This window comes from Tachypleus tridentatus, chromosome 8 (assembly GCF_004210375.1).
Source record: "Tachypleus tridentatus isolate NWPU-2018 chromosome 8, ASM421037v1, whole genome shotgun sequence".
Lineage (NCBI taxonomy): Eukaryota > Metazoa > Arthropoda > Merostomata > Xiphosura > Limulidae > Tachypleus > Tachypleus tridentatus.
In genome coordinates, this window is record NC_134832.1 from 98,911,374 (window position 1) to 98,924,636 (window position 13,263).

Consider the following 13,263-nt stretch of genomic DNA (forward strand, 5'->3'; position numbering starts at 1 on the left):
GGTTAGTCGTTATTATTAAATAACGTTTTTAAAAACTCATTATGATATTATATCAACTGTCACTAACGTTAGTCGTCGTTATTAAATAACGTTTTTAAAAGCTCATTATGATATTATATCAACTCTCACTAACGTTAGTTGTCATTATTAAATAACATTTATAATATCTTATTATGATATTATATCAACTGTCACTAATGTTAGTCGTTATTATTAAATAATATTTTTAGAAACACATTATGATATTATATCAACTGTCACTAACGTTAGTCGTCATTATTAAATAACGTTTTTAAAATCTTATTATGATATCAACTGTCAGTAACGTTAGTCGTCATTATTAAATAACGTTTTTAAAATCTTATTATGATATTATATCAACTGTCACTAACGTTAGTCGTCATTACTAAATAACGTTTTTTAAAATCTTGTTATGATACTATATCAACTGGCACTGACGTCAGTGGTCATTATTAAATAACGTTTCTAAAAAATCATTATGATATTATATCAACTGTCACTAATGTCAGTCGTTATTATTAAATAATATTTTTAAAAACTCATTATGATATTATATCAACTATCACCAACGTTTGTCGTCATTATTAAATAACGTTTTTAAAAACTCAATATGATATTATATCAACTGTCACTAACGTTAGTCGTCGTTATTAAATAACATTTTTAAAATCTTATTATGATATTATATCAACTGTCAATAACGTTAGTCGTCATTATTAAATAACGTTATTAAAAACTCATTATGATATTATATGCACTGTTACTAATGTTAATCGTTATAATAAAAAAAAACGTTTTAAAAAACTCATTATGATATTATATCAACTGTCACTGGCGTTAGTCGTCATTATTAAATAACGTTTTTAAAATCTTATTATTATATTATATCAACTGTCACTAAAATTAGTCGACATTATTAAATAACGTTTTTAAAAATCGTTATGATATTATATCAACTGTTACTAACGTTAGTCGTCATTATTAAATAACGTTTTTATAATCTTATTATGATATTTTATCAACTGTCACTAACGTTAGTCGTCATTATTAAATAACGTTTTTAAAAACTCATTATGATATTATATCAACCTTCACTAATGTTAGTCGTTATTATTAAATAACGTTTTTAAAAACTCATTATGATATTATATCAACTGTCACTAACGTTCGTCGTCATTATTAAATAACGTTTTTAAAATTATATTGTGATATTGTATCAACTGTCACAAACGTTAGTCGTCATTATTAAATTACGTTTTTAAAAACTCATTATGATATTATATCAACCTTCAGTAATGTTAGTCGTTATTATTAAATAACGTTTTTAAAAACTCATTATGATATTATATCAACTGTCACTAACGTTCGTCGTCATTATTAAATAACGTTTTTAAAATTATATTGTGATATTGTATCAACTGTCACAAACGTTAGTCGTCATTATTAAATTACGTTTTTAAAAACTCATTATGATATTATATCAACTGTCACTGTCAGTCGTCATTAACAAAACATCATAAGCTGAATTACAATAAACACCAGACTGTTCAAAACCAATCATTACTATGTTATTCTTGCAGAGTTAAGTATAAGCATTTAGTGAAAATAATAAGTTAGTAGTTGTTGTTGTTTTTTTGAATTTAGCACAAATCTACACAATGGGCTATCTGTGCTCTGCCCACCACTGGTATCGAAACCCGGATTTTAGCGTGTAAGTCCGCAGACATGCCGCTGAGCCACTGGGGGGCAATAAGTTAGTACTAGATGTAATTCTTTCTTGATTTTACATTATGCTCAACAGAAAGTGTTGAGACCAGGTCTCAGCTTGAGTGTTTGGAGCAGGAAGTTTGTTTGTTTGTTTGTTTGGAGCTAACCACATAGGAATACAATTGGCAAACTGTGCTCTGCCCACTACAGGTATCAAAACCAGAATTCTAGCATTGTAAATCCGCAGACGTGCCGCTGTGCCACTGGATAGTTTGGAGCAGGAAAGGACGATTTAAAGTTCAAAAGAAATAAAGGTTTCATTTTACCTGTTGTACTATCTTAAGGTTGGTTTTTTCCTTGGCTTTTCACAAAAAGCTACATAACATCTACCTGCGCATAGCTGTCACTGATTGGTAGACTAAATGGCAGGAAATGGATCAACAACACTCACTGCTAACTCTTAGGCTACTCTTCTCTGATCGAATGTTGAGATTTCACTGTCACTCTTATAGCAAATACACAGCCTCAAAGTTCGGTGAGAGTTTTAGCAAGAACTGAAGTATCTGTAACATCATCTTACCCTAGTTAACTGGAGTTTCACTGATATACATACCTATATAAGAACACTGGAGAAGCTATCATGACAAATGGCTTTTTTCTGATACAAAACTTAAAAATGATTAAGCCTAAATACGTTGATAACCCCACAGCCCTTTTGTGTAACTATGTTTGTTTGGTTTTGTAAGTGTACTTTGGTAAATTGCTAAAATCGCATGCAATCTGTGGTCCTAATCGTGATTTTGACAATAATAGGATTAATGATTTAACAGATGGACATTAAGGCTTTCTTTAAGGAATGTAATTAATAAACAATACTTCTGAAAGGCTTAGTAACTGGTAGAATGATTACAACCTATTCAAACTAATAACAAAACATACTGAAGGATACAATTTGATTATTATATATATAAATAACGTAAATTTGTTTAATATGCGTCAGAATAATGACATAGGTTGTGTATGTCATTGTCTGACAAACAACTTGATATTTACAGTGAACAAACTAAGGGCACTTGAAAAAATATAATTTGTGAGTTTGTTTATATGTTTTAGAGAAAAGCCGCAATGTGCTATATGCTGTGTCCACTTCAAGAAATCGAACCCGAGATTTTAGGGGTTTTAAGTGAATAGATTTATCGCTGTCTCATCAGAGAATTATTTGTCAGTATTAAAGTAATGTGCTCATGAAATAGTTCGATAAGTTTTGTTTAAAAATATAGCTGTGTCCCATACGCTTTAAATGCATAATGCCTTCAAACCATGTTCCCAAAATATTAACATTTAGAATATATCGAAGTAATCAATTTACATAATTGAGAAACGTTGAAATGCTAATTTCGAGGCTGAAAAAATGAAAGAAGTTACGATTGATCTGAAAATTCCACATTAATGTTAGTTGTTGTTAAGCGCAAAGGTATCTGTGCTCTGCTCATAACAGGTATCGAAACCTAAGTTTTAGCGTCGTAAGTCTGCCGAATTATCGCTGAGCCACTGCATATACCACTCTATATGGATTTTCATACACAAATACGTCTTTAGAAACATGGAGCCTTCGGTATTTTGTGAAGAGTAAAAATAGCTCAGGTATTCTCAACAAAACGCCTAACCAAGCTGCAAGGTCAACTGCAGACCCGAAATAGGGCTATCTGAACTCAGGCAAGACCCATGAAATTTGTTTCTTACTGATAATCAGTCAAATCGCTATCTTGAAACTCCTGTTTGGTTCATGGGCAGTGAATGATTGATTCCTAACGGCTGTTGTGTCCAAACAATCATTACATCATATAGTTGACCTTCTACTGACTGGACTAGGCTATACGTGCTGTACAGAAATTGGATATCTGTATAGTTTCCAGTGTATGAATAATGAATGAAGTGAGTTCAACTAATGAAATATCTATTTTAAAAACTGCTTTTCAAAATTGTAGTAATTTTTAGCGTGTTTGAGTTCGATCCTGTCGGATAAGATCAATATAAAGATTAATTTAATGTGATAGAGAAATACTAAACATAAGAAAAGATTAATGTGCTTGTAAGTAATTACAACACAAATCTGCCCAGACTATATAATCACACCACATACACTTATGTAAACAAACAAGGTCAGATTAACATTAGTTTAAGTAAACAAGATAAATTTCCGTTAAACTAACACTATCGTGAGTAAACTTAAAACTAAAAACTTCATCATAACTTATTTGAGAAAAAAAAAAGAGCATTGTTATTCTTTGCAATGTTTTTCTATTAAATATAAAGATATACAATGGTCTATCTGTAGGTACCAACTGTAGGTACCAAAAACAGAATTTTTGCTTCATGAACCCACATATTTATTGTCGAGCCACCTGGAAGCTATTTCTTACAATTGATTAATTAACAAAACTTTTACCGCAGATAATATTTCTTAAATATAAATATGCATGACTTTCCTAACAAAATTTTGAAAGATTTTCACATATTCGAAAAGATAATGTAAATAATATAGTAATTTGGATTTGTTAATTTGCGATGAGTAGGCAAATAAACATTGACAATTTTATTCGCATCACTATGTCATGGTTTCTTCTACATATCTAAAGTGACAAAATGTTTTTTGGATATATTACTAAACAATCTGACGTTTAAAAATGTGGAAAGTAGCGTGGAAGTATAAGAAAAGAAAAGGATGTAATTGTTTACAAGTTCATGGGTGGTACACAATTTCGATAGGTGGAAAATACCACCCTGAATTATGATAAAAATTTCCTGAGAGGTGTTAATATTTATGCATTGTAACTTTATAATTTACACAATATAAAAACAAAATGTGTAAAGTTATTGTAAACTACTCTATGTGTTGTTACTGTTGTTTTTTTTCTAAATAGTTACTTGAACGTAACGCTAGTTATATGAGTTCAACAGGATGTATAATTACTGTTAATAGTAACTGGCGCTTTCGCTTTACGTGACATCATAACTTAATTATCTTGTTAAAAGCTTTGTGTAAAAGATAAAACGTACAAGTATTTAGTTTTTCTTTTAATGTTATGAAAGAAACTGCTTTTCATTTTGAAGTGAAAATAAAATATAATTGCATTAACTTAAACTTTAATGTTTCCTATGGTTTTTAGATTGCACAGTATACTCAAAAAGGCTTAATTACTTACCAAGTAAAACAAAAGGACTTTGTGTTTAAGTAAAACTATGTTGTGTAATAGTCTAAAACTGTAATTTTGATATAATTATGCCTTCTAATTAAACTCAAAAGAATGTTTTCGAAACTAATAACTCTTGGAATGAGAATTTCTTTAGCTGAAATTTATGCAACAAAAAATTCACGTCCAGAAATATCAGGTAAGACTACTACAGTGAACATTATGCATCGCCATATATCATTCCTCCACAAGTGTAAAAAATGTATAATATTTGTATCACATTTAATAATTTTTCCAACACCACGACAATAAAGTTTGAACTCACTTTCACTATCAAGGTAACTGGGGCTTCATAACGTAGGGCCAAAAGTTTATCCAGTTGACTTATCATAAACGTTAGATGTCAGGTTCATTACATGTAATGTCTATTAAAGTATATCCGTTGAACACCTAAATGAACATCCCATGTTCTTAAGGAAATTATTTCTAAAACTAATATTTTTACCTCCCCACATTTTCCTGAAAGACAAACAAACTAAAACTAATGTTGTTAGAAGCATTCGTCTGATTTCTTGTTAACAAATCATTTTGATTTAAATCCCATGATATCAGTGCAATGGTTTGTTTTGTTTTGAATTTTGCGCAAAGCTACACGAGAACTATCTGCTCTAGTCGTCCCTAATTTAGCGGTGTGAGAGTAGAGGGAAGGCAGCTAGTCATCATCACACACCACTAACTCCAGGGCTACTCTTCTACCAACGAATAGTGGGATTGGCAGTCACATTATAACGCCACCACGGCTGAAAGGGGGAGCATGCTTGGTGTGATGGGGATTCGAACCCACGACCCTCAGATTACGAGTCGAGTGCCTTAACCACCTGGCCATCCGGGGCCTCTCAGTGTAATACTGATGCAGTAAGTCATAATGTATGTATGTTTAGAGGAAAGATATTGAATTGTTGGAAATGGTTCAGAGAAGAATTACAAAAATGGTACCTGGGATGGAAGTATTGCCACATGAGGAGAGACTGGGATCCTTAACATTTTCTCTTTTGAAAAAAGAAGATTTAGAGTCTACCTGATTGAAGTGTTTAAGATTATAAAAAGATTTGATAACGTTGATGTATCAACTGTTTTCACACTTAACAGCAAGAATTATAGAACTAGGGAACCCAAATGTAAATTTAAGCAAGGTAGAAGCCATTTTCAAGTAAGACAATTTAATTTTCAAATAGAGTGATTGGCCTGTGGAATGGGTTGTATTTGGATGTTATGAAAGCAGAAAGTTTGAGTGAGTTTAAAAGAAAGATTGATAGATATATGAATGATAAGAGCTAGATTTAATTTATAAAATGGTTTTTAGTTTGACATAGAGGATGGAACAGTTGAGATGGACCAACAGGTCTCTCGTTGTCCCTAAACCTTATGCTATAATAAATCACAATAAAATAAATTCATTACCTAGACGGTCCCCATAAGTAATTTATAGTACATAAATGTGGTTCGGCTTTTACTTTTACACCCATAGTCTTATTCTTTCATTGTAAAAGAGTAACTGAAATTATACAATGTAAATTCGCAGTTACAGTATTTCTTTTCAGCATACGTTCTTACATTATTTAGCTAAGCTGCGTGAGTTGACTTAACTTCGAAATGCAGTTCTCAAGAGGATATATTACTTATGGTTATAGTATGATATTTGAGACAAGTTACGATATATTTCTTCTCATAATTCAGGTGGTTTCAAATTACGCATGTGCATTGTGTATGTTGAATAAAAAAAATACATCTGCAAATTTCAATGAATTGCAAAATTTTACATTTTTATAGATTGCCATGTTAAAGTTCAGGAGAGACATGGCGATTCATTACGCAAGAAATCCGACAAATCAATTTTCCAACAGCTAGAAAAGGTTTATTAGCGCTTTGATATTTAAATTATAGAAAAAGTTATAATTTTACTGTGCTTTACACCACATTACAGAAACAATTTACCATACAAAAAAAGTAACTCAAATAGATTTATCTCAAAATTCAGTACTCTATAGAAATATTAACCTTTTTCTATCAAATCAAACTTAGAGATCTACATGCTATTCAGGTTCCTCACCCCCGAATGAGGCCCGGCATGGCCAAGTGTGTTAAGACGTTCGACTCGTAATCCGAGGTTCGCGGGTTCGAATCCCGGTCGCACCAAACATACTCGCCCTTTCAGCCGTGGGGGCGTTATAATGTTACGGTCAATCCCACTATTCGTTGGTAAAAGAGTAGTCCAAGGGTTGGCGGTGGGTGGTGATGACTAGCTGCCTTCCCTCTAGTCTTATACTGCTAAATTAGGGACGGCTAGTGCAGATAGCTCTCGAGTAGCTTTGCGTTAAATTCAAAAACAAACAAACAAACACCCCCGAATAAAAAATACACCACATATTTCTTTAATGTTCAAGCAGGGTAAAGAATCGTTCCGGAAAGGAGAAAAATAATAGTTACGACGTTCTTTAAGAAACATTGCAAAGTTTAAAATACAGTCAAAAAACTGTATTTAAAACTTACAGTTTAATGTGAGAATATTACGTAATACCATTGTTTTTAAAAACTGTGGGTTTTAGGCATGATTCATTCCGGAGCTACTTGCACAAGGCTTGCCGAAAACTGAGGTGGGTAAATAATTGAGCAAACTCCACCGTTTAAGTGCAAGGAAATACTACGATGAAAGAAATTATATTCTGAAAAGATTCATAATATCTAGTTGTGCAGTTGTCGCGCTACATTAAACTCTGTTTTTAACTGTTCTGTTTTTCATCGTCAATTTATTCTGTATTCTTCAATCAGTATACCATAGAAACGTTAATTTCAAAAATATATTAAACTACATACGCGTATAAACTGAACGATAAACAGTTCCGTTGCATATTTTAAAAGACAATAGATAAAACAAATGGTTTTGTTTGCTCTAATAATCTCGCTTTTGTTTTGACTAATTTGCATGTAATTTTTTTTTCGTTTGTTTCCTGTTTAAGTGTTTATTATCGGTATATTAAATGATTTATTACTTACGAAACTCTTATTATATTGTAAATGTATATAGAGAAACGCAATCACATTAATTGCATATTTTCATATGTTAATTCGAGAACTCCCACCTTTCTGGTGTTATTTAGTGGGTATCAATGATTCTGGAAGGAGTAAATTTACAAGATGTTAGTTTAAGACTATCTTTTACTGAATCTGTAGATAAGTTTTTAAATAGAAAAAAAATATTTAAAGAAAAATGTACAAAACAACATTTGAAGAAGCATACGTCGCTTTATCAGAAACATGAGTGAAGCAATAGCTGGGGGCAAATAATCATGCTGGAATGAGTTTGTAATTAGAGTCCATAATGAAAGATCAGTTCATTAATATGGATTAATACGGTCACAATATTTGGACGTGAGTTACTGCATTATAATATTTTGTAATGATTTTTTTTAAAACATACGTTATCAATGGTTTTGCTTCAATAACCAAAGCTTTAACTAAAGAAAAACGTTCCGTACTAATGAAGTAAATGACGGCAATTATCACAATTGTTTCATATATACATTGCTATTACTAGACAGGTTAAGAGTGGATATGATTTGTTGGTGATACAACATTAACCTCACCTTTCTTGATTGTTTTGGTTGTTATACTTTGCAGCAAGACAGCGCATAAAATCGCTGTAGTTCCTGGTCATCATTTCCATCTGTTTTAATGCCGATGTTCCACAAGCTAATCCAGAAGACGCACACCGCTCCAGACCAGGAGAGGATGGAGGGAAGGCTCCGCGGAGCCCAAATCCTAGACCGAGAGTTGAAGGAAAAGCTCGAGAGGAGTTTGGCGAGTGTGGCGACACAGAGGGTGAAGAAGATTCAAACTCCGGGGACAGACGTTCTGGCTTGACGGGCAAAGTGGTGGAGTCCCGCGCAGTTAACAACATGTCTGTGGGCATGTCGTTCTTTAGAGAAATAATAGATGAGGAACAAGAAAAGCTGAGGCTCCGAGCTGCTGCTGCTGACCTCCACCAGGTGGTGCCTTGTAGTCAGTGCCTGCAGGAAAATCCCCTCTGTGCTAGTTTTTCTCGTGCTATTTTCTAGTTGCGTACCAGGCGATGATCCATCGTAATCTGCAGGGATATGAGCCATAGAAAACATCAGTTATTGAGGTTCGACCTCCTTCAAGCCTATATTTTCTTAAGTAACTGTAACTAAAGTAAACCATTCTGCGAAGATTTTATTCTCAATGGACATAAGCCATTTGGTCTGTTTATATGGTAGTAAGATACTTTAACATCGGTTAAACGTTAGGTACACAGGAGCGAAAGCAGCACAGGAATGACCTAGGCGCGCACACGAGCGTTACGTGATCAATGCGCACGTCCGCGCCCACGGTCCTCGTGTACGAAGCTTGGTGGCATGATACACTTTTCGGGACACACTACTGCGGCCATTATCAAGCTTACCATCTTTCATGCAAAATTGTATCCGCCTTCTGCGCGCGCCGTTCTTTGACCCCACTCAGCTTCGTTATCTTTTTTTCCAGCTTTAACAAAACGGCGTGGCTAATTACAGTCCCAGGTGTGGTTCTGGCTTCTTTTACAATACGATATATTCTTTACGTTCATTACTATTATTCCACGTGATTGAAGCATGTTTAGTGCTTCTCATATTAAATAGCTAAACATATGATTCAACTTTTACATATTAAAATGTATTATGAAAGTATAGAAGCATCATATAAGATATAAAGTACCTCACAAAATAAAACCTGTTTAACAATAACGCGGAAATGAACTTAACATCTTATGTTGAAATAAAGAGAGATGAATTAGGTTATCGTTTTAAACATATCACAAAAACCTGTTGGTGTAATTTTCAAATGAAACTAATCATGAAATATCTATTTTAATCTGAAAATAGCAAAAAAATAAAACAAAATTAAATAATTCAGTGGACGATCTAGAGTAATTCACTTTCTAGAGTTACACGTTTAGTATAACACTATCTAACATATTCAGCAAAGAATTGCTTTTCGTAGCTAATTTTCGCTACGTGTTATGAAACAAAACATTTATTTTTGTCCTAAGGTTTGGTAATTTATTCCAGGACAGATAACTGTTGTTAAAGTAGGTCAGGATGAGAATTTACAAAACGTGACTTCTACTTCTTTAAACCTTTAAAAATAATAAGGATTTTTGACTTTATTTTTCAAAAATCTAATTTAGAATAGAGGGTCTTTACTAATTATCACCAGAAAACAGTAACTTATCTGCGAAACCGAAAACAGACGTTTGTCGTATTTTGCGTTGAGAAATAATATGTCGAAAATTGACACATGCTATGTGATCGTCAATAGTTTTATATATTCATCGAACTTTAATCCAACTAGTAAGTGAGTGAGGAATTCAGCCATTGATCATGTTGTAAAAGTGCTTAATAAACACCCGATTTTTAATTATAGCGTTTTCTTATATCATGATGGCGCCTAAGCAAGCTAGCTCGTCACTGAAAAGGGTGTTGGTCATTATTCGTGAAGTATCCCAAGATCGCTTAAGAACAGAATGTTGATTTTTAGGGTGAAAGTTTTAGTGCCCAGTGGTCGAATTGGTTAGGCCAGCATTTTTGTTTTTACCATTTTGTTTCATAATTGAAAAAATGTACAAAAAAAAACAACATATAAATTTTAGGTAATTCATAAAACGAAGAAAGATTCTAATTCTGCAAGAGAACTTTTATTACTTGTGTTAAGAAAAATAGATTGGAAGAAAAAACTTTAATCACTAAAGCAGGAAAGAGTTTCGCCGAAAAGACGGTTATATTTATTATAAGGATTTTATTAACGAACTTATAATGTAAATTTTACAAAGACTTTAACTCAGAAAAATCTCACGAAAAACATGATCTAATCATAATTAGTGGATTGTAACATTTTCCGATTGAGATTTTAAGAACTAATTCCTTTTTTCTTTTCATATAAATGTACCAAGAACTAAAACTAAAATATTACAGTTAGATTTCTGAGTTTTACTACGATAATCATTTCTTTTTCTTACATTAACTGATGACGAGGCTGACAGTTTTACAATTGGGCGTTTTCTTTGATTCAAAGACATGATAAGATCTCACGTTTCTGGGCTGTCGACATGTTTATTTTACAACGAAGAAAATAAGTTGGGAAGACGTAGAATGACTGACAAAAATTTTCCACTAGATACATAGTTGATCATAAAATCGCAAATATAATTAAAAATAGATAAGAAGGTTTCTTGAACTTTATATAAAAGCTCATTGTTTTGAAAACAACAACAATGACATAAAAATAAAACATAAATAGGCTAACAAGATGTGAGATTTAAAATCAGAGAAGACTAAGAAATCCAGTACTCTAATATAAATAAATAAATAGGATGTAAAAAAACTAAATGTATTCATAATTACAAAAAGTTATTTATTTTTATACAAAGTAAAAGATACATTTGCCTCATTGTATGGACCCATAGATCAAGTAAAATAACAAGTTCATCAAACTAAAAGCTCAAAATGTAACGAAATAAAAATAAAAGTACTGTGAAAAAAAAGGGGTGAAACCCTCAAGTGACACTGCCAGTGTGTGGTCGTGAAGATCCTAACACACAAGCATGCCTTTCCAATGATCTCACTATCGATTATCTTCGTCAGGTTACGCCTTTATTCAGGTATTCGAATATTAGCTGCAGGTCTGAAAGTCCTCGATAAGGCTTAGATGCTTTCAAAGAATCTTGATCGAATGTACACAAATGAAAATGAAGAGATGTGAAGTGTTCTATAGCAACTTGTTATAACACAAATACAACATAACAACAGCAACTACAGGCGTTACACACGATGATTTTTAATTGCAACAGTTAACATCTATAAACAGGATCATACTCAAAAGTTTAACAGTAAATATTTTTTTTTTAATTTAAGAAATCACCCTGAAAGCGCTTTTTAAATAACCTTCGAAAAAAACACCTTATGAAAATAGAATCTTTAACATAACACTCGTTTCTGGAAGTTAAGTCATGTGGAAATAGCTTTGCGTCATTTGATAATATTACAAGCAGTCATTTCACAAAGTAAAAATGTGAGCTGCACGAGTTTCAGACGAGTAAAAACTATTTGCCATCTTTATGATAAATGAATAATAATGAGACAACAAAATGATCAGATCTGACTTGATGTTTCACTTTTCATGTTTCTACTTATATAATTGTTTATTTATTGTTTCCCAAATCCAATGTCAATATAGCCTGAAAGTTTCAGGTTTCAGCGAAATATTTCGAAATACGTACTCTTTAAATGACTGTAATATATTTAAACTTAACATTTTTATTCTTCAAATTCAGTTTAAAATAACCCTAACGATCTTACTTTTTATTTTCAGTAAGGGCTTTGAGGTCACTTTAAACGATTTTAAAAATTGTAGCTTTCATTTGCTATGAAATGGATCCAAATATCAGCTCTTGGTAGAATACTTTTTATAAATTCAAAATTGTAAACGTTACCCAAGAAAATATCTTTCAGAACCAACATATGTTTTCACGTTTTAAAACATCATTAGACAACCACTGCATCATCAACATTCAAACAATAATTGAATTTTTTAATTCATTAAATTTCTCACAAGATGAAACCACGAGTACAACAGTCTTCTACATTCCCTTTTTCTGTCCTTTACAGCTGCTTAGAAGTGGAATATAGACCAAGCTTCTTGATTTGCTTTCAACGCACCACTTGTGCTTAATGTGGATCATTAAATACGTTTGTTTACGTCCAGTTACATATATATGGTCTATTTCCGCGTTACGGTGGAATGCATCGTATTGTATTTAATGTGGATAACATGTTTCGAGCGAGTGTACTTTTAGCACTAATAAACAGCAAAGATCCTCATTGACTTCCTTAACTTACATGCCCATTTATTAGTACAATGATATGTTCTTCTTGCACTGCCACAAGGTACATATTTTAAATATTTCTTGGATATTTATAATGTCACGAAGGACGTGATTTCGAAGTGTTTAAGTTATGGTTAATTCGACTTTCATCTCTTGTAGCGTCAACTTGTGCCAGATGAGTAGCCAGACAATTTCTGTGCAAGGCAAAAAAAACTTCGTATACTCTTATAAGTGTCTATAAAATCTTCAAATCCAATGCAAAGTGCTCTGAATAAAACTCCCATAAAAATAAAAGTCAAACTGGTTGGAACTTAGTTCCATTATTTGAAATTTGTATTTTTAAATCTGAACGGTATTTAGTACGCACGTGGGCTGAACAGTCACATATAACCATTCTAAAGTTTT

The 13,263-nt window shown here is 32.3% G+C and overlaps 1 protein-coding gene across 1 annotated transcript in view; it reads right to left on the reverse strand.

Moving 5' to 3' along the window:
- Positions 1-8,937: 8,937 nt before the first annotated feature.
- Positions 8,938-13,263, reverse strand: part of LOC143223036 (uncharacterized) — a 178,375-nt gene continuing 174,049 nt past the window's right edge. The window contains exon 6 of the mRNA XM_076450410.1: positions 8,938-9,066. Coding sequence (XP_076306525.1) covers positions 9,027-9,066 — 40 coding nt within the window. The 3' untranslated portion in view covers positions 8,938-9,026. The remainder of the gene's footprint in view (positions 9,067-13,263) is intronic.